Source organism: Ammospiza caudacuta, chromosome 37 (assembly GCF_027887145.1).
Source record: "Ammospiza caudacuta isolate bAmmCau1 chromosome 37, bAmmCau1.pri, whole genome shotgun sequence".
NCBI classification, from domain to species: domain Eukaryota; kingdom Metazoa; phylum Chordata; class Aves; order Passeriformes; family Passerellidae; genus Ammospiza; species Ammospiza caudacuta.
In genome coordinates, this window is record NC_080629.1 from 42,929 (window position 1) to 70,477 (window position 27,549).

Genomic DNA, 27,549 nt, shown 5'->3' on the forward strand with positions numbered 1-27,549 from the left:
GGGCCACCAACCCTGGGGCCACCAACCCTGGGGCCACCAACCCTGGTGTCACCAACCTGGGGTCACCAACCCCGGGGCCACCAACCCTGGTGCCACCACCCTGGGGCCACCAACCCCAGGGTCACCATCATCAGTGTCACCATCGTCAGTGCCACCAACCCTGGGGCCACCAACCCTGGTGCCACCAACCCTGGTGCCACCAACCCTGGGGCCACCATCGTCAGTGCCACCATCGTCAGTGCCACCAACCCTGGGGTCACCAACCCCGGGGTCACCAACCCTGGGGCCACCATTGTCAGTGCCACCAACCCTGGGGCCACCATCGTCAGTGCCACCAACCTGGGGCCACCAACCCTGGTGTCACCATCATCAGTGCCACCATCGTCAGTGCCACCATCGTCAGTGCCACCAACCCCGGTGCCACCATCGTCGGTGTCCCCCTGACGTCGGCGTCACCTCGATCTCGGTGCCCCCATCTCGGTGCCACCTTCTCGTCACCACCCCTGGTGCCACCTCCATGATGTCACCCCGACCTCGGTGCCACCTCCTCCTCCGTGCCGCCCTCGCCTCGGTGTCACCTCGGTGTCCCCAACCCTGGTGCCACCCCTGCCTCGGTGCCACCTTCTCGGTGTCACCCTCACCTTGGTGCCACCTTCATTGGTGTCACCCTCACCTCGGTGTCACCTCGGTGTCCCCAGCCCTGGTGCCACCCTCACCTCGGTGTCACCTTCATTGGTGTCACCCTCACCTCGGTGTCACCTCGGTGTCCCCAGCCCTGGTGCCACCCCTGCCTCAGTGCCACCTTGACCTCGGTGTCACCCTCACCTCAGTGTCACCTCGGTGTCCCCAACCCTGGTGCCACCCTCACCTCGGTGCCACCTTCATTGGTGTCACCCTCACCTTGGTGTCACCTTCTCGGTGTCCCCAACCCTGGTGCCACCCCTGCCTCAGTGTCACCTTCTCGGTGTCACCTTCTCCTCAGTGTCACCTCGGTGCCACCTTCTCGGTGTCACCCTCACCTTGACGTCACCTCGGTGTCCCCAACCCCGGTGCCGCCCTCACCTTGGTGCCACCTTGACCTCGGTGTCACCTTCTCCTTGGTGTCACCCTGACCTCGGTGTCCCCAACCCCGGTGCCACCATCGCCGGTGTCACCTTCACCTCGGTGTCACCTCCTCGGTGTCACCAGCCCTGGTGTCACGGTCGCTGTGGTGGCACCTTCACCTCGGTGTCACCTTGACCTCGGTGTCACCAACCTCGATGTCACCTTCTCCTCGGTGCCACCTTCACTGGTGCCACCCTCACCTCGATGTCACCTTCTCCTCGGTGCCACCTTCATTGGTGTCACCAGCCTCGATGTCACCTTCTCCTCGGTGCCACCTTGACCTTGGTGCCACCCTCGCCTCGATGTCACCTCGGTGTCCCCAAGCTTGATGCCACCCTGACCTTGGTGTCACTCCCACCTCGGTGTCACCCTCGGTAGTGCCACCAACCCTGGTGCCACCTCCTCAGTGCCACCACCCCCGGTGCCACCCTCACCTCGGTGTCACCTCAGTGCCACCACCCCCGGTGCCACCCCCACCTCGGTGTCACCCTGGCCTTGCTGCCACCATCACTGGTGTCACCTCAGTGCCACCAACCCCGGTGCCACCACCCCCGGTGTCACCTCCTCAGTGCCACCACCCCCGGTGCCACCCTCACCTCAGTGTCACCCTGGCCTTGCTGCCACCATCACTGGTGTCACCTCAGTGCCACCACCCCCGGTGCCACCCTCGCCTCGGTGTCACCTCAGTGCCACCACCCCCGGTGCCACCCCCACCTCGGTGTCACCCCCTCAGTGCCACCACCCCCAGTGCCACCCTCGCCTCGGTGTCACCTCAGTGCCACCACCCCCGGTGCCACCCTCACCTCAGTGTCACCCTGGCCTTGCTGCCACCATCACTGGTGTCACCTCAGTGCCACCACCCCCGGTGCCACCCTCGCCTCGGTGTCACCCTGGCCTTGCTGCCACCATCACTGGTGTCACCTCAGTGCCACCACCCCCGGTGCCACCCTCGCCTCGGTGTCACCCCCTCAGTGCCACCACCCCCGGTGCCACCCCCACCTCGGTGTCACCTTGGCCTTGCTGCCACCATCACTGGTGTCACCTCGGTGTCACCAACCCCGGTGCCACCTGCTCATTGCTGCCACCCTCCCTCGGTGTCCCCTCGTTGTCCCCACCCCGGTGTCACCAACCCTGGTGCCACCGTCACGGGTGTCACCCTCCCTTGGTGTCACCTTCTCAATGCCACCGTCACTGCTGTCACCCTGACCTTGGTGTCACCTCAGTGCCACCTTCCCCTTGGTGCCACCTTCATTGGTGTCACCGTCATGGGTGTCACCCTCCCCTCGGTGTCACCTTCTCAATGCCACCGTCACTGCTGTCACCCTGACCTTGATGTCACCCCGGTGCCACCAACCCTGGTGCCACCGTCACGGGTGTCACCCTCCCCTTGATGTCCCCTCGTTGTCCCCAACCTTGGTGCCACCGTCATGGGTGTCACCCTCCCTCGGTGTCCCCTCGTTGTCCCCAACCCCGGTGCCACCGTCATGGGTGTCACCTTCATGGGTGTCACCCTCCCCTCGGTGTCACCTTCTCAATGCCACCATCACTGCTGTCACCCTGACCTTGGTGTCCCCTCAGTGCCACCTTCCCCTTGGTGCCACCTTCATTGGTGTCACCGTCCCCTCGGTGTCCCCTCGTTGTCCCCAACCCTGGTGCCACCGTCATTGCTGTCACCCTGACTTTGATGTCCCCTCGGTGTCACCAACCTTGGTGCCACCGTCATGGGTGTCACCCTCCCTCGGTGTCCCCTCGTTGTCCCCAACCTTGGTGCCACCGTCACTGCTGTCACCCTGACTTTGATGTCCCCTCGGTGTCCCCAACCTTGGTGCCACCGTCATGGGTGTCACCGTCCCCTCGGTGTCCCCCCGGTGTCCCCAAGCCCGGTGCCACCAACCTTGGTGCCACCGTCATTGCTGTCACCCTCCCCTCGGTGTCCCCAACCCCGGTGCCACCTTCATGGGTGTCACCTTCATGGGTGTCACCCTCCCTCGGTGTCCCCAACCCCCCCCCGGTGTCCCCGTGTCCCGCCCCTCCCCCCATGCCGGAATTGTCCCCAAGTGTCGCAAGAGCCGCCCCCGCCCGCGCGGCCGTGACGTCACCGCGGTGTCGCAACAGCTTCCGGTTCCGCTTTTCCCGCCAAAAGCGGGGCTGGGGGGGGGAGGGGACGGGGGGGAGGGGACGGGGACGGGGACAGGGATGGGACAGGGACAGGGTGGGGAAGGGGGGGACATGGAGGTGACAGGGATGGGGGACAGGGACAGGGACAGGGACAGTGACAGGGAGGGGACAGGGATGGAGAGGGGACAGTGACAGGGACAGGGACAGGGATGGGGGGGACATGGAGGTGACAGGGATGGGGAGGGGACAATGACAGGGATGGGGGACAGGGACAGGGACAATGACAGGGACAGGGAGGGACAGGGAGGTGACAGGGATGGAGAGGGGACAGTGACAGTGACAGTGACAGTGACAGTGACAAGGACAGTGACAGGATGGGGATGGGGACAAGGAAGGGACAATGACAGGGACAGGGACAGGATGGGGGGGATGGGACAGTGACAGGGACAGGGACAGGGAGGGGGAGGAGGGGACAGTGAGAGGGACAGGGACAGGGAGGGGACAGGGATGGGGATGGGGACAGGGAAGGGACAGTGACAGGGACGGGGACAGGACGGGGGAGGAGGGGACAGTGACAGTGACAGAGACAGGGACAGGGACAGGGATGGGGGGACATGGAGGTGACAGGGATGGGGAGGGGACAATGACAGGGATGGGGGACAGTGACAGTGACAGTGGCAGTGACAGTGACAGGGACGGGGACAGGGACAGTGACAGGGACAGTGACAGGGACAGTGACAGTGACAGGGACAGTGACAGTGACAGTGACAGTGACAGTGACAGGGACAGTGACAGTGACAGGGACAGTGACAGGGACAGGGACAGTGACAGGGACAGGGACAGGACGGGGGGGGAGGGCGCCACTTTGGGGACAGTGACAGGGAGGGGACACAGACGGGGGTGACAGGGACAGGAAGGGGATGGCGCCACTTTGGGGACAGGAGGGGACAGGGACAGGGACAGTGATGGGGACACTGATGGAGACAGGGAGGGGACAGGGATGGAGAGGGGACAGGGACAGGGACAGGGACAGGGACAGGGACAGGGACAGTGACAGGGACAGTGATGGGGACAGGGAGGGGACAGGGATGGAGAGGGGACAGGGACAGGGACAGGGACAGGGACAGGGATGGGGACAGGGATGGGGACAGGGATGGAGAGGGGACAGGGACAGGGACAGGGTGGGGATGGGGGGGACATGGAGGTGACAGGGATGGGGGACAGGGACAGGGATGGGGGACAGGGACAGGGATGGAGAGGGGACAGTGACAGGGTGGGGACAGGGACAGTGACAGGGACAGGGACAGGGACAGGGAGGTGACAGGGATGAGGGCACGAGGGGACAGGAGGGGACAATGACCGCGACAGGGACAGGGACAGGGACAGGGACAGGGACAGGGAGGTGACAGGGATGAGGGCACGAGGGGACAGGAGGGGACAATGACCGCGACAGGGACAGGAGGGGACAGGGAGGGGACGGGGATGGGGACAGGGACAGGGAGGGGACGGCGCCACTTTGGGGACAGGGACAGGGACACGGAGGTGACAATGACAGGGACAGAGAGGGGACGGAGGGACAGGGACAGGGACAGCAAGGGGACAGGGAGGGGACACAGAGGTTGGACAGGGACACGGAGGGGACAGGGACAGGACAATGACAGGGAGGGGACAGGGAGGGGACAGGGTGGGGATGGAGGGACAGGGAGGTGACAGGGATGGGGAGGGGACAGTGACAGGGTGGGGACAGGGACAGGGACATGGAGGGACAGGGAGGTGACAGGGATGGGGACAGGGAGGGACAGGGATGAGGACACGAGGGGACAGGAGGGGACAATGACCGCGACAGGGACAGGGAGGTGACAGGGAGGGGACAGGGATGGGGACAGGGACAGGGACAGGGAGGGGACGGCGCCACTTTGGGGACAGGGACAGGGACACGGAGGTGACAATGACAGGGACAGGGAGGTGACAGGGATGAGGACACGAGGGGACAGGGAGGGGACAATGACCGGGACAGGGACAGGAGGGGACAGTGACCGGGTTGGGGGGGACAGGGAGGGACAGGGATGGGGGACAATGACAGGGACAGGGACAGGGACAGGGACGGGGACAGGGAGGGGACAGGGACAGTGACAGGGAGGGGACAGTGACAGTGACAGGGACAGTGACAATGACAGGGACAGGGAGGGGACAGTGACAGTGACAGTGACAGTGACAATGACAGGGACAGGGAGGGGACAGGGAGGGGACAGGGACAGTGACAGGGAGGGGACAGTGACAGTGACAGGGACAGTGACAATGACAGGGACAGGGAGGGGACAGTGACAGTGACAGTGACAGTGACAATGACAGGGACAGGGAGGGGACAGGGAGGGGACAGGGACAGTGACAGTGACAGGGACAGTGACAATGACAGGGACAGGGAGGGGACAGGGAGGGGACAGGGACAGGAAGGGGACGGCGCCACTTTGGGGACAGAAAGGGGGAACAGGGTGGGGACAGTGACAGTGACAGGGACAGGGACAGGGCCAGGGCCATGGCGCGGCCGAGCTTCATCCCGCTGCTGGGTGAGCCTGCTCCTCATCCTCATCCTCATCTTCCTCCTCCTCCTCTTCCTCCTCTTCCTCCCAATTTTCCCCATTTTCCCAATTTTCCCCCATTTTTGTGCCCATTTCCCACCTGCTCTTCCTCCTCCTCTTCCTCCCAATTTTCCCATTTTTTCCCAATTTTCCCCCCATTTTTTCTCCCATTTTCCCTCCTCCTCTTCCTCCTCCTCTTCCTCCCCCTCAATTTTCCCAATTTTTCCATTTTCCCCCATTTTTTCTCCCATTTTCCCACCTGCTCTTCCTCCCCTTCCTCCTCCTCCTCTTCCTCCCAATTTTCCCAATTTTTCCCTTTTTCCCATTTCCTGCCCTTCATCCCAACTCCTCCTCTTCCTCCTCCTCTTCCTCCCCCCTCAATTTTCCCAATTTTTCCCTTTTCCCCCCATTTCTGCCTCCTCTTCCTCCTCTTCCTCCTCTTCCTCCTCTTCCTCTTTTCCCCAATTTTTCCATTTTTCCCCCATTTTGTGCCCATTTCCCACCTGCTCTTCCTCCCCTTCCTCTTCCTCCTCTTCCTCCCAATTTTCCCAATTTTCCCAATTTTCCCCCATTTTTTCTCCCATTTTCCCTCCTCCTCTTCCTCCTCCCCTTCCTCCCCCTCAATTTTCCCAATTTTTCCATTTTCCCCCATTTTTTCTCCCATTTTCCCACCTGCTCTTCCTCCCCTTCCTCCTCCTCCTCTTCCTCCCAATTTTCCCAATTTTTCCCTTTTTCCCATTTCCTGCCCTTCATCCCCAACTCCTCCTCTTCCTCCTCCTCTTCCTCCCCTCTCAATTTTCCCAATTTTTCCCTTTTCCCCCCATTTCTGCCTCCTCTTCCTCCTCTTCCTCCTCTTCCTCCTTTCCCCAATTTTTCCCTTTTTCCCCCATTTTGTGCCCATTTCCCACCTGCTCTTCCTCCTCTTCCTCTTCCTCCTCTTCCTCCCAATTTTCCCAATTTTCCCCATTTTCCCCCATTTTTTCTCCCATTTTCCCTCCTGCTCTTCCTCCCTCTCAATTTTCCCAATTTTTCCATTTTTCCCCCATTTTGTGCCCATTTCCCACCTGCTCTTCCTCCTCTTCCTCCTCTTCCTCCCAATTTTCCCAATTTCCCCAATTTTCCCCATTTTCCCCCATTTTTTCTCCCATTTTCCCTCCTCCTCTTCCTCCTCCTCTTCCTCCTCCCCTTCCTCCCCCTCAATTTTCCCAATTTTTCCATTTTCCCCCATTTTTTCTCCCATTTTCCCACCTGCTCTTCCTCCCCTTCCTCCTCCTCCTCTTCCTCCCAATTTTCCCAATTTTCCCTTTTTCCCATTTCCTGCCCTTCATCCCAACTCCTCCTCTTCCTCCTCCTCTTCCTCCCCCCTCAATTTTCCCAATTTTTCCCTTTTCCCCCCATTTCTGCCTCCTCTTCCTCCTCTTCCTCCTCTTCCTCCTTTCCCCAATTTTTCCCTTTTGAATTTTTTTAATTCTCAGATTTGATTCAATTTCGATTTCCTTTCACTCTTAAATTTATTTTAAAAATCCCTTTTTCCCTTGAATTTTTAGTTAAATTTCTTTTAATTTAAAATTTCTTTTCATTTTCTATTCAATTTTAATTTTAATTTTAATTTTAATTTTAATTTTAATTTTAATTTTAATTTTAATTTAATTTTAATTTAATTTTAATTTTAGATATAATTTTTATTTTTAATATTTATTTTTTCTATTTGATTTTAATTTTAATTTTAATTTTAATTTTAATTTTAATTTTAAATATAATTTTTTAATATTTATTTTTTTCTATTTGATTTTAATTTTAATTTTAATTTTAATTTTAATTTTAATTTTAATTTTAATTTTCATTTTAATTGTAGATATAATTTTTACTTTTAATATTTATTTTTTTTATTTGATTTTAATTTTAATTTTAATTTTAATTTTAATTTTAATTTTAAATATAATTTTTATTTTTAATATTTTTTCTATTTAATTTTAATTTTAATTTTAATTTTAATTTTAATTTTAATTTTAATTGTAGGTATAATTTTTATTTTTAATATTTATTTTTTCTATTTGATTTTAATTTTAATTTTAATTTTAATTTTAATTTCAGATATAATTTAATTTTTAATATTTATTTTTTCTATTTGATTTTAATTTTAATTTTAATTTTAATTTTAGTTTTAATTGTAGCTATCATTTTTATTTTTAATATTTATTTTTTCTATTTGATTTTAGTTTTGATTTTAATTCTAATTTTTTAAAATTCTGGTTGATCTTTAAAATAATTTTAAATTTCATAACTTTTTGGTGAAATTTATTTTAATTTCCTTCTTAAAATAATTGAAATTTTTAGTTTCCTTTATTCAGTTTCAAATTTTCGATGTAATTTGAGATTCATTTTCAATTTTTTAAAATTTAGTTTTTATTTTTAAATTTCCTTTTATGTTTTAGAATTTCCTTTCAGAAATTCTTTATTATTTCCTTGTATTTAAAAATTATTTTTATTTTTAGTTTCTTTTCAATTTTTCTTTTTTTTTCATTTTCCCTAATTAAAAATTAAGTTTTTATTTCATTTTTATTCAAATTATTTCAAATTTTTTAATGTTTTCCCTTTTTCTTTTTTCATTTTCCCTAATTAAAAATTAAGAAATAAGTTTTTATTTCATTTTTATTCAAATTATTTCAAATTTTTTAATGTTTTTCCTTTTTCTTTTTTTCATTTTCCCTAATTAAAAATTAAGAAATAAGTTTTTATTTCATTTTTATTCAAATTATTTCAAATTTTTTAATGTTTTTCCTTTTTATTTTCCTTTTTATTTCAAAATATTTTTAATTTCCTCTCAATTTTCCTTTCAATTAATTCCCCGTAAATTAATAATTAAAATGAATTCTAATATTTTAATATTCCCCATTTTTCCTGTTTTAATATCATTTTAATCCCGTTTTTTATTTTAAATTATTTTATTGTTTATTTCCTTTCATTCCCCCCGTGTAATAATTAATAAAGAATTTTTTATTTCCTTTTTTCCAAATTTTTTTCACCCAATTTTGTCCCATTTTTCCCAAATTTTTTCAATTTTTTTGTTTCATTTTCCCATTTTTCCTTTTCCAGCCTCTCTCCTGCTCCTTTTCCTGCCGGCGACGCCCTCAGGTAACGAAAAATTCCCGAGAATTCCCCAAAAATTCCAAATTTTGGGGCAAATTCCAGAATTTTAGGAAAAAAAAATCAGAATTTTGGGGAAAAAATTCAAAATTTTGGGAAAAAAATCAGAATTTTAGGGAAAAATTTCAGAATTTTAGGAGAAAAATTAAGATTTTAGGGAAAAAATTCAGAATTTTGGGGGAAAAATCAGAATTTTGGGGAAAAATCAGAATTTAAAAAAAAAATCAGAATTTGGGGAAAAAATCAGAATTTTAGGAAAAAAATCTGAATTTTGGGAAAAAAATCAGACTTTTAGGAAAAAAATTCAGAATTTTGGGGAAAAAATTTCTGAATTTTAGGGAAAAATCAGAATTTTAGGAAAAAAATTCAGAATTTTGGGGAAAAAAATCAGAATTTTTGGGAAAAAATCAGAATTTAGGGGAAAAAATTCAGAATTTTGGGGAAAAAAACCCGGAATTTAGGGGAAAAAAAATCAGAATTTAGGGGAAAAAAAATCAGAATTTTGGGGGAAAAAAATCAGAATTTTGGGGAAAAAAATCAGAATTTAGGGGAAAAAAATCCAAATTTTGGGGAAAATTTCACGGTTTTTCTCCATCTCCTCCATCTCCTCCATCTTCTCCATTCCCACCTCCATAATTTGAATTTTTGCCCATTTTTGGGCCATTTTTGGGCCTTTTTTGACCCAAGCCAAACCCAACCCAACCAGATCATGGTGGCACCTCCTCCACCCAAAACAATTCCAGAATTTGGGGAAAAAAATCGGAATTTTGGGAAAAAAATGAGAATTTAGGGGAAAAAATTGAAATTTTGGGTTAAAATTTTTTCGGTTTTTTCCATCTCCTCCATCTCCTCCATCTCCTCCATCTCCTCCATCTTCTCCATCCCCACCTCCATAATTTGAATTTTTGGGTCATTTTTGGGTCATTTTTGGGCCTTTTTTGACCCAATCTGAGCCCAACCCAACCAGATCATGGTGGCACCTCCTCCACCCAAAACAATTCCAGAGTTTTGGGAAAAAAAATCGGAATTTTGGGGAAAAAATTGAAATTTTGGGAAAAAATTTTGCGGTTTTCCTTCATCTCCTCCATCTCCTCCATCTCCTCCATCTTCTCCATCCCCACCTCCATAATTTGAATTTTTGGGTCATTTTTTGGGTTTTTGGACCCAATCTGAGCCCAACCCAACCAGATCATGGTGAGACCTCTTCCACCCAAAACAATTCCAGAATTTTGGGAGAAAAACTCAGAATTTTGGGGAAAAAATTGAAATTTTGGGTTAAAATTTTGCAGTTTTTCTCCATCTCCTCCATCTCCTCCATCTCCTCCATCTTCTCCTTCTCCTCCATCTCCTCCATCTCCTCCATCTCCTCCATCTCCTCCATCTTCTCCTTCTCCTCCATCTCCTCCATCTCCTCCACCTCCTCCATCTCCTCCATCTCCTCCATCTCCTCCATCCCCACCTCCAAAATTTGAATTTTTGGGTCATTTTTGGGCCATTTTTGGACCATCTCCTCCATCCCCTCCATCTCCTCCATCTCCTCCTTCTCCTCCATCTCCTCCATCTCCTCCATCTCCTCCATCTCCTCCATCTTCTCCATCTCCATCCCCTCCATCTCCTCCATCTCCTCCATCTCCTCCATCTCCTCCATCCCCTCCATCTCCTCCATCTCCTCCATCTCCTCCACCTCCTCCATCCCCACCTCCAAAATTTGAATTTTTGGGTCATTTTTGGGCCATTTTTGGGCCATTTTTGGACCATCTCCTCCATCCCCTCCATCTCCTCCATCTCCTCCATCTTCTCCATCTCCTCCATCTCCTCCACCTCCTCCATCCCCTCCATCTCCTCCATCTCCTCCATCTCCTCCATCCCCTCCATCTCCTCCATCTCCTCCATCCCCTCCATCTCCTCCATCTCCTCCATCTCCATCTCCTCCATCTCCTCCATCTCCTCCATCTCCTCCATCCCCTCCATCTCCTCCATCTCCTCCATCTCCTCCATCTCCTCCATCTCCTCCATCTCCTCCATCTCCTCCATCTCCTCCATCTCCTCCATCTCCTCCATCCCCTCCATCTCCTCCATCTCCTCCATCTCCTCCATCTCCTCCATCTCCTCCATCTCCTCCATCTTCTCCATCTCCTCCATCTCCATCTTCTCCATCCCTTCCATCTCCTCCATCTCCTCCATCTCCTCCATCTCCTCCATCCCCACCTCCAAAATTTGAATTTTTGGGCCATTTTTGGGCCATTTTTGGACCATCTCCTCCATCCCCTCCATCTCCTACATCTCCTCCTTCTCCTCCATCTCCTCCATCTCCTCCATCTCCTCCATCTCCTCCATCTCCTCCATCTCCATCTTCTCCATCTCCTCCATCTCCTCCATCTCCTCCACCTCCTCCATCTCCTCCATCTCCTCCATCCCCACCTCCAAAATTTGAATTTTTGGGTCATTTTTGGGCCATTTTTGGGCCATTTTTGGGCCATTTTTGGGCCATTATTGGACCATCTCCTCCATCCCCTCCATCTCCTCCACCTCCTCCATCCCCACCTCCAAAATTTGAGTTTTTCCCCCCATTTCCGCGTCGTTTCCGCGCTTTTTCGCGCCGCTTTTTCGCTCGTTCCCCGCTCCGACCCGCGTTTTCCGCGCAGAGGAGCCGCCGCCGCTGCCGGCGCCGTCCATCTCTCTGCGGCCGCCGGGGCCGCGCTTCCTGCCGGGCGACGCCGTGTCCGTGGTGTGCTCGGCGCCGCCGGGCGCGGGCCGCGTGCTGTCCTTCCGCTTCTGGGGCGCGCCGGGCTGGGCGGGCGAGGCGCGCTCGGGGCGCCGGGCGTTCGCGCTCAACGTCACCGTGGGCGCCGGCGACCGCGGCGCGCTGGCCTGCGCCTACCGCGCCCGGCGGCGCGACGGCTCCGAGGCGCTGTCGGAGCCCAGCCCCGGCGTGGCCATCGACGTGCGAGGTGCGGAACGCGGGAAATTTGGCGGGAGTTTGGGGTGGGATGTGCGGGTTCGGGGCGGAACGAGGGAAATTTGGGGTTTTTGGGGCGGAATTTGTGAAATTTGGGGTTTTTGGGGTGGAATTTGTGAAATTTGCGGGGTTTGGGGTTTGGGTGGGAACTTCTGGGTTTGGGGCGGAACGAGTGAAATTTGGGTTTTTTTGGGGTGGGATGTGGGGGTTTGGGGACGGAACGCGGGAAATTTGGGGTTTGGGGTGGGAAGTTCCGGGTTTGGGGTTTGGGGCGGAATGCGTGAAATTTGGGGTGTTTGGGGTGGAATGTGTGGATTTGGGGTTTTTGGGGTGGGAAGTTCTGGGTTCAGGGCGGAATTTGTGAAATTTGGGGTTTTTGGGGTGGGAAGTTCTGGGTTTGGGGTGGAATTTGTGAAATTTGGGGTTTTTGGGGTGGGAAGTTCTGGGTTTGGGGTGGAATTTGTGAAATTTGGGGTTTTTGGGGTGGGAAGTTCTGGGTTTGGGGTGGAATTTGTGAAATTTGGGGTTTTTGGGGTGGGAAGTTCTGGGTTTGGGGTGGAATTTGTGAAATTTGGGGTTTTTGGGGTGGGAAGTTCTGGGTTTGGGGCGGAATTTGTGAAATTTGGGGTTTTTGGGGTGGGAAGTTCTGGGTTCAGGGCGGAATTTGTGAAATTTGGGGTTTTTGGGGTGGGAAGTTCTGGGTTTGGGGCGGAATTTGTGAAATTTGGGGATTTTGGGGTGGGAAGTTCTGGGTTTGGGGTTTGGGGTGGGAAGTTCTGGGTTTGGGGCGGTTTGGGTGGAACGCGTGAAATTTGGGGTTTTTGGGGTGGAAGGTCTGGATTTGGGGCGGAACGCGTGAAATTTGGGGTTTGGGGTGGGAAGTTCCGGGTTTGGGGTTTGGGGTGGAATGCGTGAAATTTGGGGTGTTTGGGGTGGAATGTGTGGATTTGGGGTTTTTGGGGTGGGTGGGGAGTTTTGGGTTTGGGACGGAACACGGGAAATTTGGGGTTTTTGGGGTGGGATGTGTGGGTTTGGGGTGGAATTTGTGAAATTTGGGGTTTTTGGGGTGGGATGTGTGGGTTTGGGGTTTTTGGGATGGGAAGGTCTGGGGTTGGGGCGGAACGCAGGAAATTTGGGGTTTGGGGCGGAATTTGTGAAATTTGGGGTGTTTGGGGTGGGAAGTTCTGGGTTTGGGGTTTGGGGTGGGAAGTTTTGGGTTTGGGGCGGTTTGGGTGGAACACGTGAAATTTGGGGTTTTTGGGGTGGGATGTGTGGGTTTGGGACGGAACACGGGAAATTTGGGGTTTTTGGGGTGGGATGTGTGGGTTTGGGGTTTTTGGGGTGGGAAGGTCTGGGGTTGGGGCGGAACGCAGGAAATTTGGGGTTTGGGGCGGAATTTGTGAAATTTGGGGTTTTTGGGGTGGGAAGTTCTGGGTTTGGGGTTTTGGGGTGGGAAGGTCTGGGTTTGGGGTTTGGGGCGGAATTTGTGAAATTTGGGGTGTTTGGGGTGGGAAGGTCTGGGTTTGGGGCAGTTTGGGGTTGAATTTGTGAAATTTGGGGTTTTTGGGGTGGGAAGTTCTGGGTTCGGGGTTTTTGGGGCAGAACGCGGGAAATTTGGGGTTTGGGGTGGAATGTGTGGATTTGGGGCGGAATGTGTGACATTTGGGGTTTGGGGTTTGGGTGGGAAGGTCTGGGTTTGGGGGTTTGGGGCGGAATGTGGGAAATTTGGGGTTTGGGGTGGGTGGGAAGTTCTGGGTTTGGGGTGGAACGAGGGAAATTTGGGGTGTTTGGGGTGGGAAGGTCTGGGTTTGGGGCGGTTTGGGGTTGAATTTGTGAAATTTGGGGTTTTTGGGGTGGGAAGTTCTGGGTTCAGGGCGGAATTTGTGAAATTTGGGGTTTTTGGGGTGGGAAGGTCTGGGTTTGGGGCGGAATTTGTGAAATTTGGGGTTTTTGGGGTGGGAAGTTCTGGGTTTGGGGCGGAATTTGTGAAATTTGGGGTTTTTGGGGTGGGAAGTTCTGGGTTTGGGGTGGAATTTGTGAAATTTGGGGATTTTGGGGTGGGAAGTTCTGGGTTTGGGGTTTGGGGTGGGAAGTTCTGGGTTTGGGGTGGTTTGGGTGGAACGCGTGAAATTTGGGGGGTTTGGGGTGGAAGGTCTGGATTTGGGGCAGAACGCGTGAAATTTGGGGTTTGGGGTGGAAGTTCTGGGTTCGGGGTTTGGGGTGGAATTTGTGAAATTTGGGGTTTGGGGTGGGAAGTTCTGGGTTCGGGGTTTGGGGCGGAACGCGGGAAATTTGGGGTTTGGGGTGGGAAGTTCTGGGTTTGGGGCGGAATTTGTGAAATTTGGGGGTTTTGGGGTGGGAAGTTCTGGGTTTGGGGGGTTCGGGGTGGAATTTGTGAAATTTGGGGGTTTTGGGGTGGGAAGTTCTGGGTTTGGGGTGGAACGTGTGAAATTTGGGATTTTTGGGGTGGGAATGTGTGAAATTTGGGGTTGGGGTGGGAAGTTCTGGATTTGGGGAGGAATGCGTGAAATTTGGGGTTTGGGGCGGAATGTGTGGATTTGGGGTTGGGGTGGGTGGGAAGGTCTGGGTTCGGGGCGGAATGTGTGAAATTTGGGGTTTGGGGTTTTTGGGGTGGGAAGTTCTGGGTTTGGGGCGGAATGTGTGAAATTTGGGGTTTTTGGCGTGGGTGGGAAGTTCTGGGTTTGGGGCGGTTTGGGGCGGAACGGGTGAAATTTGGGGTTTTTGGGGTGGAATGTGTGGATTTGGGTTTGGGGTGGGAAGTTCTGGGTTTGGGGCGGAACGTGTGAAATTTGGGGTTTGGGTGGAAGTTCTGGGTTTGGGGGTTCGGGGTGGAATTTGTGCAATTTGGGGTTTTTGGGGTGGGTGGGAAGTCCTGGGTTTTGGGTGGAACGAGGGAAATTTGGGGTTTGGGGTGGAATGTGTGAAATTTGGGGTTTGGAGTGGAATGAGAGGATTTGGGGCGGAACGCGGGAAATTTGGGGTTTTTGGGGTGGGATGTGTGGATTTGGGGCAGAATGTGAATTTGTGAATTTGTGAAATTTGGGGTTTGGGGTGGGAAGTTCTGGGTTTGGGGCGGAATGCGTGAAATTTGGCGTTTGGGTGGGAAGTTCAGGGTTTGGGGCAGTTTGGGGTGGAATCTGTGAAATTTGGGGGTTGGGGTGGAATGTGTGGATTTGGGGTTTTTTGGCGTGGGATTTGTGGATTTTGGGTTTTTTTGGTGTGGGATTTGGGGTGGAATTTGTGGATTTGGGGGTTTTGGTGTGGAATTTGTGGATTTTGGGGTTTTTGGGGGGTGTTTGGGGTGGGATTCGTGGATTTGGGGTTTTTTGGGGGGATTTTGGGGTGGAGATTTGTGGATTTGGGGGCTTTGGGGTGGAAAGTCCCAAAGTTGGGCAGTTTAGGGGTGGAAAGTTCTGGATTTGGGGTGGAAAGTTCTGAATTTGGACGTTTTTACCCCAAATCCATCCCCATTGACCAAAATGTTGAGTTTTCCGCCCAACCTTGACTTTCCCACCCAATTTGACATTTTCACCCCAAAATTCGTCCCCATTGAGGTCCAACCTTGACTTTTCCACCCAACCTTGACTTTTTTTTACCCAAATTTGGCCGTTTTCACCCCAAATCCATCCCCATTGACCAAAATGTTGAGTTTCCCGCCCAACCTTGACTTTCCCACCCAATTTGACATTTTTACCCCAAAATTCGTCCCCGTTGAGGTCCAACCTTGACTTTTCCACCCGACCTCGACTTTTTTACCCAAATTTGGCCGTTTTCACCCCAAAATCCATCCCCACTGACCAAAACACGGACTTTTGACTCAAAAGTGACATTTTTACCCCAAAATTCATCCCCGTTGACAAAAATGTTGGGTTTTGGTCCAGTTGGGGCGATTTTACCCCCAAAATTTTGTCCCATTGAGGTCCAACCTTGACTTTTCCACCCGACCTCGACTTTTTTACCCAAATTTGGCCATTTTCACCCCAAAACCCATCCCCACTGACCGAAACACGGACTTTTGACTCAAAAGTGACATTTTCATCCCAAAATTCATCCCCGATGAGGTCCAACCTTGACTTTTCCACCCAACCTCGACTTTTTTACCCAAATTTGGCCGTTTTCACCCCAAATTCATCCCCATTCGCCAAAAACTTCCGTTTTTCACTCCAAACTCCCATTTTAACCCTGGAACCCCTCCCTGCCCCCCTCCCCCAACCTTGACCTTTCACCTCTGACCTCCGGCCCCGCCCGCGCCCAGACCGCCCCGCCCAGCCCAACCTGACGGTGTCGCCGTCGCGCCGCACCGTGATTGGCCAGCCCCTCCTCTTCCTGTGCGCGGCCCCGCCCGGCCCCGCCCCCGCGCGGCGCCATTTCCGCTTCCTGCGCGACGGCCGCGAGGTGTCGGGCGAGGCGGGGCCGGAAGGTTCCGGAAGCGCCCGGATGAGGGTGGAGAGGAGCGGCCGGAACGACACCGGGAACTTCAGCTGCCGCTACGAGGAGATGGACGAGGGGCGCTGGATCGGGTCCGACCCCAGCCAGGCCGTGGCCGTGGTGGTGGAAGGTGGGTTGGGTTGGCTTGGGTTGGCTTGGGTTGGGTTGGGTTTGGATGGGTCAAGATTGAGTTTGGTTGAGTTTGGTTGAGTGTGGTTGGGTTTCAATGAGTTTCGTTGAGTTTGGTTGGGTTTGGATGGGTCAAGATGGAGTTTGGTGGAGTTTGGTTGGGTTCGATTGAGCCATGGTTGGGTTTGCTTGAGTCAAGATTGAGTTTTGTTGAGTTTCGTTGAGTTTCGTTGAGTTTCATTGAGTCATAGTTGGGTTTGGATGGGTCAAGATTGAGTTTGGTTGGGTTTGGTTGAGTTTGCTTGAGTGTGGTTGGGTTTCGATGAGAGTCGTTGAGTTTGGTTGGGTTTGGATGGGTCAAGATTGAGTTTGGTTGAGTTTCCTTGAGTGTGGTTGGGTTTCAATGAGATTTGTTGATTTTGGTTGGGCTTGGATGGGTCAAGATGGAGTTTGGTTGAGATTCGTTGGGTTCGATTGAGCCATGGTTGGGTTTGCTTGAGTCAAGATTGAGTTTGGTGGAGTTTCGTTGAGTTTGGTGGAGTTTCGTTGAGTTTGGTGGAGTTTGGTTGAGTTTTGTTGAGTTTCATTGAGTTTCCTTGCGTTTGGTTGGGTTTGGATGGGTCAAGATTGAGTTTGGTTGGGTTTGGTTGAGTTTGCTTGAGTGTGGTTGGGTTTCGATGAGATTTGTTGAGTTTGGTTGGGCTTGGATGGGTCAAGATGGAGTTTGGTTGAGTTTTTTTGAGTTCGGTTGAGTCATGGTTGAGTTCCGTTGAGTTCCGTTGAGTTTCATTGAGTTTCGTTGGGTTTGGTTGGGTTTCCTTGGCTCAAGACTGAGTTCGGTCAGGTTGGGCTGGGTTTCGAAGGGTCAAGATTGAGTTTGGTTGAGTTTTGGTTGAGTTTGGTTGGGCTTGGATGGGTCAAGATGGAGTTTGGTTGAGTTTCGTTGAGTTCGATTGAGCCATGGTTGGGTTTGCTTGAGTCAAGATTGAGTTTGGTGGAGTTTCGTTGAGTTTCGTTGAGTTTTGTTGAGTTTCATTGAGTTTCCTTGCGTTTGGTTGGGTTTGGATGGGTCAAGATTGAGTTTGGTTGGGTTTGGTTGAGTTTGCTTGAGTGTGGTTGGGTTTCGATGAGAGTCGTTGAGTTTGGTTGGGTTTGGATGGGTCAAGATTGAGTTTGGTTGAGTTTCCTTGAGTGTGGTTGGGTTTCGATGAGATTTGTTGATTTTGGTTGGGCTTGGATGGGTCAAGATGGAGTTTGGTTGAGATTCGTTGGGTTCGATTGAGCCATGGTTGGGTTTGCTTGAGTCAAGATTGAGTTTGGTGGAGTTTCGTTGAGTTTGGTGGAGTTTGGTTGAGTTTTGTTAAGTTTCATTGAGTTTCCTTGCGTTTGGTTGGGTTTGGATGAGTCAAGATTGAGTTTGGTTGGGTTTGGTTGAGTTTGCTTGAGTGTGGTTGGGTTTCGATGAGGGTCGTTGAGTTTGGTTGGGTTTGGATGGGTCAAGATGGAGTTTGGTTGAGTTTGGTTGAGTGTGGTTGGGTTTCAATGAGATTTGTTGGGTTTGGTTGGGTTTGGTTATGTTTGGATGGGTCAAGATTGAGTTTGGTTGGGTTTGGTTGAGTTTTGTTGGGTTTCAATGAGATTTGTTGAGTTTGGTTGGGTTTGGATGGGTCAAGATGGAGTTTGGTTGAGTTTCGTTGAGTTCGATTGAGCCATGGTTGGGTTTGCTTGAGTCAAGATGGAGTTTGGTGGAGTTTCGTTGAGTTTCGTTGAGTTTTGTTGAGTTTCATTGAGTTTCCTTGGCTTTGGTTGGGTTTGGATGGGTCAAGATGGAGTTTGGTTGAGTTTGGTTGAGTGTGGTTGGGTTTCAATGAGATTTGTTGGGTTTGGTTGGGTTTGGTTATGTTTGGATGGGTCAAGATTGAGTTTGGTTGGGTTTGGTTGAGTTTTGTTGGGTTTCAATGAGATTTGTTGAGTTTGGTTGGGTTTGGATGGGTCAAGATGGAGTTTGGTTGAGTTTCGTTGAGTTCGATTGAGCCATGGTTGGGTTTGCTTGAGTCAAGATGGAGTTTCGTTGAGTTTGGTGGAGTTTCGTTGAGTTTCGTTGAGTTTCATTGAGTTTCCTTGGCTTTGGTTGGGTTTGGATGGGTCAAGATTGAGTTTGGTTGGGTTTGGTTGAGTTTGCTTGAGTGTGGTTGGGTTTCGATGAGATTTGTTGAGTTTCGATGAGTTTGGTTGAGTTTGGTTGGGTTTAGTTGAGTCATGGTTGAGTTTGGTTGGGTCGCTGTTGGTTTTTTGCATTTCCTTGAGTCACGATAGGGGTGGGTTGGGTTTGGTTGGTTTTGGATGGGTCAAGATTGACTTTGGTTGAGTTTGGTTGAGTCACGGTTGGATTTGGTTTCGTTGGGTCATGGTTGGGTTGGGTTTGGTTGGGTTTGGTTGAGTTATGTTGAGTTTTTTGAGTTTCGTTGGGTTTGGTTGCGTCAAGATGAAGTTTGGTTGGGTTTGCTTTGGTTTCGTTGGGTTTCCTCGGGTCAAGATTGAGTTTGGTTGGGTCACGGTTAAGTTTAGTTGGGTTTGGTTGAGTTTGGTTGGGTTTGCTCGGCTCAAGATTGAGTTTCGTTGGGTTTCGTTGGGTCAAGATTGGGTTTGGTGGAGATTCATTGAGTTTCGTTGAGTTTCGTTGGGTTTGGTTGGGTTTGGATGGGTCAAGATTGGGTTTGGTGGAGTTTCATTGAGTTTTGTTGAGTTTCGTTGGGTTTCGTTGAGTTTGCTCCGGTCAAGATTGAGTTTCGTTGGGTTTGGATGGGTCAAGATTGGGTTTGGTGGAGTTTCATTGAGTTTTGTTGAGTTTCGTTGGATTTGGTTGGGTTTGGATGGGTCAAGATTGAGTTTCGTTGAGTTTGGTTGGGTCAAGATTGGGTTTGGTGGAGATTCATTGAGTTTTGTTGAGTTTCGTTGGGTTTGGTTGGGTTTGGATGGGTCAAGATTGGGTTTGGTGGAGTTTTGTTGAGTTTTGTTGAGTTTCGTTGGGTTTCGTTGAGTTTGCTCCGGTCAAGATTGAGTTTCGTTGGGTTTGGATGGGTCAAGATTGGGTATGGTGGAGTTTCGTTGAGTTTCGTTGAGTTTCGTTGAGTTTGCTTGGGTCAAGATTGAGTTTGGTTGGGTTCGGTTGAGTTTGGATGGGTCAAGATTGGGTTTGGTGGAGTTTCATTGAGTTTCGTTGAGTTTGGTTGAGTTTGGTTGGGTTTGCCTGGCTCAAGATTGAGTTTCGTTGGGTTTGGTTGGGTTTGGATGGGTCAAGATTGGGTTTGGTTGAGTTTTGTTGAGTTTCGTTGGGTTTTGTTGGGTTTGGATGGGTCAAGATTGGGTTTGGTGGAGTTTTGTTGAGTTTCGTTGAGTTTGGTTGGGTTTGGATGGGTCAAGATTGGGTTTGGTTGAGTTTCGTTGAGTTTTGTTGAGTTTCGTTGAGTTTGGTTGGGTTTGGATGGGTCAAGATTGAGTTCGGTTGGGTTTGGTTGGGTTTGGTTGGGTTTAGTTGGGTTCTTCTCCATCTCCTCCATTCCCACCACCAAAAAAAATTCAATTTTGGGGTCATTTTTGGCCTTTTTCGACCCAATCTGAGCCCAACCCAAGCATGGTCATGGTGGGACCTCCTCCATCCAAAAAAAATCAGAATTTTTGGGAAACAATCGAAAATTTGGGAAAATTTTGGAGGTTCTTCTCCATCTTCTCCATTTTCTTCATTTTCACCTCCAAAAATTTGAATTTTTGGGCCATTTTTGGGCTTTTTTGACCCAAACCCAACCAGGTTCCTGGTGGCACCGCCCAAGACCAACAAAAATCAGGAATTTGGTAAAAATCAAAAATTTTCTCCATCTTCTCCAATCCGACCTCTAAAAAATTGCATGTTTTCTCCATTTTTGGCCATTTTTTTTTCTGCAAAAATTAAATTTTGGCGCAATTTTTAGCCTTTTTTTTCCCTCCAAAAATTTGATTTTTTTTGCCATTTTTAGCCTTTTTTTCTCCATAAAATTCAAATTTTTGCAACATTTCCGGCCTTTTTTTCCTCCAAAAAATTGAATTTTTCCTCCATTTTTGGCCATTTTCTCAAAAAAATTGAATTTTGGTTTCATTTTTAGGATTTTTTATCTCAAATAAAATTGAATGTTTTTCTCCATTTTTCGCCTCTTTCATCTCAAAAAAAAAAAAGAATTTTTGCATCACTTTTAGCCTTTTTCTTCCTAAAAAAAATTTTCAATTTTGCACCATTTTTGGCCATTTTTTCCTTCAAAAAATTGAACTTTTTGCGCCCGTTTTTGTCATTTTTTTCCTTCAAAAAAATTTGAATTTTTGCGCCATTTTTGGCCGTATTTTCTCCAAAAAAATTAAATTTTTTTTTGCCATTTTAACCCTTTTCCGCCCCCAAAATTTTAAAATCCCCGATTTCACCGATTTCCCCCCGATTTTTCTCCCCCCAGAGCCGTCGCCGCCCCCCGTGCTGTGGGTGGAGCCTCGCTCGGGCGTGGTCGGGGCGGGGCAGCGGCTGCGCCTGATTTGCTCCGCCCACCGACGTCAGTTCCGGCGCCGCTTCCGCTTCTTCCGCGACGGCGACGAGCTGAGCGATGACCTCATCGGTGACGTCGGCGATGACGTCATCGGGGAGGGGTCGCAGGTGGTGCTCGAGCGGATTTTGCCGGAATTTTCCGGGAATTTCAGCTGCCGGCTGGAGGAGGAGGTGGGCGGGGCCTGGGTGGAGGCTCCGCCCAGCGAAGGCGTGGCCGTGGTGGTCGTGGGTAGGTGCGGGAATTTTGGGGGGGGAGGTGACAAATTGGGGTTGGCCACGCCCACTGAAATGGCCACGCCCATCCCGTTGGCCACGCCCACCTGAGTGATCACACCCCAATTGGCCACGCCCATAAAATTGGCCACACCCACGCAAATGCCCGGAAACAATTGGCCACGCCCACCTATTGACCTCAACGCAATTGGCCACGCCCATCGGAATGGCCGCACCCCAAACCGGCCATGCCCATCAAAATGGCCACGCCCACCTATTGACCGCAACACAATGGACCACGCCCATCAGAATGGCCACACCCTTCAAAAGGACCACAACCAATTGGCCACGCCCATAAAATTGGCCACACCCCAAAATGGCCACAGCCACCCAAATGACCACAAACAATTGGCCACGCCCACCTGTTGACCGGAACACAATGGACCACGCCCATCGGAATGGCTACGCCCCCAACCGGCCACGCCCATCAAAATGGCCGCAGCCCAAAATGGCCACACCCACTCATTGGCCGCACTGAAATTGACCACGCCCCTTCGAATGGCCACACCCACCTCAATGGCCACACCCACTAATGGCCACACCCGGACCATTGGCCACGCCCACCCAAGTGATCGCACCCAATTGGCCACGCCCATCAAAATGGCCACACCCTTCAAAAGGACCACACCCCAATTGGCCACGCCCATACCATTGGCCACACCCCAAAAATGGCCACAGCCACCCAAATGACCACAAACAATTGGCCACGCCCACCTGTTGACCGGAACACAATGGACCACGCCCATCGCAATGGCCACGCCCCCAACTGGCCACGCCCATCAAAATGGCCGCAGCCCAAAATGGCCACACCCACTCATTGGCCGCACTGAAATTGACCACGCCCCTTCGAATGGCCACACCCACCTCAATGGCCACACCCACTAATGGCCACACCCGGACCATTGGCCACGCCCACCGAAGTGATCGCACCCCAATTGGCCACGCCCATCAAAATGGCCACGCCCTTCAAAAGGACCACACCCCAATTGGCCACGCCCATACCATTGGCCACACACCAAAAATGGCCACGCCCACGCAAATGACCGCAAACAATTGGCCACGCCCACCTACGTGACCACACCCCAATTGCCACGCCCATCAAAATGGCCGCACCCCCCAAAATGGCCAGGCCCACTCATTGGCCTCACTGAAATTGACCACGCCCTTTTTATGGCCACACCCACATCAGTGGCCACACCCCAAAATGGCCACACCCACCAGTTGGGCACAGCAACATCGACCACGCCCATCAAGATGGCCACACCCACCCTAATAATGACATCCCCTAATAGGCCACGCCCACCCCAATGACCACACCCCCAAGGGCCACACCCACCCCAATGACCACACCCCAAAGGCCACACCCACCCCAATGACCACACGCAAAGGCCACACCCCCAAAGGCCACACCCACCCCAATGACCACACCCCCAAAGGCCACACCCACCCCAATGACCACACCCTCAAATGGCCACACCCACTCGATTGACCACAACCCCAAATGGCCACACCCACTCTAATGACCACGCCCCCAAATGACCGTGGCAACATACTGACCACACCCACCCACTGACCACACCCTCAATGACCACACCCCAAAATGGCCACACCCACTTATTGGCTTCACTGAAATTGACCACGCCCTTTTAAATGGCCACACCCACCTCAATGATCACACCCCAAAATGGCCACACCCACTCCAATGGCCACACCCACCTATTGATGGCACCCCCGTGGACCACACCCACAAATGGCCACACCCACAAATGGCCACACCCACAAATGGCCACACCCTTCAAAATGACCACACCCACAAATGGCCACACGCACAAATGGGCACACCCACTCTGATGACGTCATCCCAAAGTAGCCACACCCACCCACTGACCACACCCACCCACTGACCACACCCACCCACTGACCACACCCACTCTATTGACCACACCCACTCTATTGACCACACCCACTCTATTGACCACACCCACCCACTGACCACACCCACCCATTGACCACACCCACTCCATTGACCACACCCGCTCACTGACCACACCCACTCCATTGACCACACCCACCCATTGACCACACCCGCTCACTGACCACACCCAGCCACTCTATTGACCACACCCAGCCGCAGACCACGCCCACTCACAGACCACACCCACCCATTGACCACACCCACCCACTGACCACACCCACCCCAAACTGCCACACCTCAAGAATGGCCCCACCCACTTTTATGACCACACCCCCAAACGGCCACACCCAGCCCGTTGGCCACGCCCACTTATTGACCACACCCAACTGGCCACACCCATCGAAATCGCCACGCCCACCTGAGTGACCACACCCACCCACTGACCACACCCACATTGGCCACGCCCCCCGATTGACCACACCCACATTGGCCACGCCCACCGATTGACCACACCCACATTGGCCACGCCCACCGATTGACCACACCCACTTCCCCTGGGGTTGTTTTGGGGGCAGTTTTGGGTTTTTGGGGGCATTTCCCGACCCTGGGGTTGCTTTTGGGGCAGTTTTGGGATTTTTGGGGTGATTTTGGGGTTTTTGGGGCATTTCCTGGCCCTGGGGTTGTTTTGGGGGCAGTTTTGGGGTTTTGGGTTGATTTTGGGGTTTTTGGGGCAGTTTTGGGGTTTTTGGGGCATTTCCTGACCCTGGGGTTGTTTTTGGGGTGAATTTTGGGGTTTTTGGGGCAGTTTTGGGGTTTTTGGGGTGATTTTGGGGTTTTGGGGCATTTCCTGACCCTGGGGTTGTTTTTGGGGCAATTTTGGGGTTTTTGGGGTGATTTTGGGGTTTGGGGGCATTTCCTGACCCTGGGGTTGTTTTCGGGGCAGTTTTGGGGTTTTTGGGGTGATTTTGGTGTTTTTGGGGCATTTCCTGACCCTGGGGTTGTTTTCGGGGCAGTTTTGGGGTTTTTGGGGCATTTCCTGGCCCTGGGGTTGTTTTTGGGGTGAATTTTGGTGTTTTTGGGGCATTTCCTGACCCTGGGGTTGTTTTTGGGGCGAATTTTGGTGTTTTTGGGGTATTTCCTGACCCTGGGGTTGTTTTTGGGGCAGTTTTGGGGTTTTTGGGGTGAATTTTGGTGTTTTTGGGGCATTTGCTGACCCCGCATTTTTATGAGGGGATTTCTCCCCCCCAGCCGACTCCGACTTCCTCCCATTGGTCATCGGCGGCGTGGTGGGCGTGGCCTCGCTGCTCCTGGCGATCCTATTGGCTGCTTGGCTGTGCCGCAGGAGGAGGGGTCAGTGAGGGGGGGAGGGGAGGGGTTGGACCCCAAATTGCCCCCAAATTTCCCATTTTAACCCCAAAATTTCCCTGCTCCGGCCAAAAATGGAACATTTAACCCTCAAATCACCGATTTTACCCCAAACTTCTCGATTTTAGTCCCAAATTTGGCAATTTTGACCACAAATTTCTCACTTTGGACCCCCAAAATTTCCTCCAAACTTCCCATTTTAACCCAAATTCCTCCATTTTCCCCCAGAATTGCCCATTTTGACAGTCAAATTCTTCCTTTCGACCCCCAAAATTTTTCCCTTTAAACCAAAAATTGACCATTTTACCCCAAATCAGCCATTTTGAGCCCAAATTGGCCACTTGGCCCCATTCCACCCCAAATTTTCCCATTTTTATCGAATAATTAACATCTTCCCTCAAAATTGCCCATTTTGACACCAAAATTTTCCCGAAATCTCGATTTTTACCGGAATATTTCAATTTCACCCCAAAATCTGCCATTTTCAGCCCAAACCGGCCCCATTTGGACTAAATCTCCCAATTTGCACCCAAAATTTCGTAATTTCCCCTCAAAATTCCCCATTAGACACCAAATTCCCCATTTTGACCCCAATTTTCCCACTTTAGTCCAAAAGTTGACATTTTCCTCCCCCAATTTCCCATTTAGATCCAAATTTTCCTGGTTTGACCCCAAATTTCCTATTTCAGTTCAACATTTAACCTCTTACTCCCCAAAATTTCCCATTCTCCCCCTTGAATTTCCCTCTTTGCTCCAAAATTTGCCCGTTTTGCCCCAAATTTCCGAATTCGCCCCCAGATCTGCCCCTTCTCTCCCAAAACTTTTAATTTTCCTCCCAAATTCCCAAAACCCACCAAATTTCTCACAAAAAAATCTCCACTTCGCCCTAAAACCACTTTGAACCCTACAATCAGGCTCTCCGCACCCCAAATTTCTCATTTTTAACCAAAATTTCCAGGTTTTCCCCCAAAATTTGCCCTTCTGCCCTCAAATTACCCATTTTGATCCTAAAATTTCTTTTTTTTTTCTCCCAAAATTCCCACATTTCCACCCCGAAAATCACCACGTTTCAAGCTAAATTTCGCCATTTTCCCCCAAATTTCCCCATATTCCCCTAAAATTCCCATTTCCACCCTAAAACTCCACATTTCACCCAAATTTTGCCCGTATTCGCCTAAAATTCCAATTTCCACCCTAAAACTCCACATTTTCCCACAAATCTCCCATTTGCAGCCCCAAAATCCCCATTTTCCCCCAAATTTACCCATATTCCCCTAAAATTCCCATTTTTCACCCAAAATTCCCAAATTTCACCCCAAATTTCCCATTTTCACCCCAAAGCTCCCACATTTTCCCCCACAATTTCCCCATTCTCTCCCAAATTCCCGTTTTTCTCCCCGAAGCCCCACATTTCCCCCCAAAATTCCCATTTCACCCCAAAAATTCCCATTCTAACCCCAAATTTTCCACATTTCGCCCCAAATTTTCCCATAACCCGCTAAAATTCCAATTTTCCCCCGCAAAATCCCCAAATTTTCCCAATTTTACCCCGAATTCTCCATTTTGAGCCCAAAACTTTGATTCCCGCCACAAAAAAAAATCCTCGTTTCACCTCCAAAACCTCAGATTTTCCCCCAGAATCACCAATTTCACTCCGAATTCCTCATTTTCCCATAAACTTCCTCATTTTTTCCTCCAAACCGCCTAAAAAAATCCCCAATTCAGTTCCAAAATCTCCTTTTTTCACCCCGAAAAATCCTCGATTCCCTCCGAATCAATTTTTTCACCCCAAAAATGATAGTTGTCGCCAAAATATTCTTTTTTTTTAAAAAACGGCATTTTTTTGCCCAAAATGTTGGATTTTCGCGCCCCAAATGGCTCCTTTTTCCCCCGAATGTTGGTTTTTGACCCCAAAATGGCGGCGTTTGCCCAAAATGTCGGGTTTTCGCCCCAACGCAGGCGGTTCCCGCTGGCGGGGGCTCCGCCCCGGTGACGACACCGGGACCCTGCGCATGGGGGACCTCGAGGCGGCGGCCTGAGCCCGGACACGCCCACCAAGATGGCCGCCGGCGCGCCCGGACCACGCCCCCAAATGCTGCCCGGACCACGCCCCCAAAATGGCCGCCAATGTGCTGAATACCCCATAAGGATGCTGAGGCCACGCCCCCAAGATGGCCGACAACACGCGGGCCGCGCCCTCAATTCGTGCTGAAGCCACGCCCCAAATGTGGCTGACGATTTGAAGACCACGCCCCCCAAAATGGCTTCCTGGCCACACCCCCGAGGTGGTTACAACTCACGGGCCACGCCCCCAAATAAAGCTGAGACCACGCCCCCGAGATGGCTGAAAAATTAAAGACCACGCCCCAAAGTGGCATCTCGGCCACGCCCCCAAGATGGCTGACAACACGCAGGCCACGCCCCTAAATTTCTGCAGAGACCACGCCCCCAAGGTGGCGGCAAATTCTGTGATCTCATCCCTAAAATGGCATCTAGGCCACGCCCCCAAGATGGCCGACATGTCACAGGCCACGCCCCCAAGAGATTCTGAGGCCACGCCCCCAAGAAGGCCAACAATTAACAGACCACGCCCACAAATAAAGCTGAGACCGTGCCCCAAAGATGATTGACAACCCACAGGCCACGCCCCCAAATGATGCTGAGACCACGCCCCCAAGATGGCTGAAATTTCAAAGATCACGCCCCTAAAATGGCTCCCAGGCCACGCCCCAAGATGGCTGACAACACGCAGGCCACGCCCCTAAATTTCTGCAGAGACCACGCCCCCAAGGTGGCGGCAAGTTCTGTGAGCGCATCCCTAAAATGGCATCCAGGCCACGCCCCCAAGGCGGCCGACATGTCACAGGCCACGCCCCCAAGAAGGCCAACAATTAACAGACCACGCCCACAAATAAAGCTGAGACCGTGCCCCAAAGATGATTGACAA

General features: G+C 50.8%; 1 protein-coding gene across 1 annotated transcript; it reads left to right on the top strand.

The window, feature by feature from the left end:
* Positions 1-5,665: 5,665 nt before the first annotated feature.
* On the top strand, positions 5,666-27,067 carry LOC131570712 (uncharacterized). The gene is made up of 7 exons (XM_058823094.1): positions 5,666-5,789; positions 8,898-8,936; positions 11,594-11,899; positions 16,184-16,486; positions 20,964-21,278; positions 24,486-24,587; positions 26,562-27,067. The coding sequence occupies exons 1-7, from the start codon at positions 5,759-5,761 to the stop codon at positions 26,639-26,641; spliced, it is 1,176 nt and encodes a 391-aa protein (XP_058679077.1). The 5' UTR covers positions 5,666-5,758; the 3' UTR covers positions 26,642-27,067.
* Positions 27,068-27,549: the final 482 nt, after the last annotated feature.

Excerpts from the sequence above, each read along its gene's own strand:
- LOC131570712 (XM_058823094.1), top strand. The coding sequence starts at position 5,759 with ATGGCGCGGCCGAGCTTCATCCCGCTGCTGG. Across the intron at positions 5,790-8,897 it reads GAGCTTCATCCCGCTGCTGG|CCTCTCTCCTGCTCCTTTTC; the intron begins GTGAGCCTGCTC and ends TTCCTTTTCCAG. Across the intron at positions 8,937-11,593 it reads CCTGCCGGCGACGCCCTCAG|AGGAGCCGCCGCCGCTGCCG; the intron begins GTAACGAAAAAT and ends TTTTCCGCGCAG.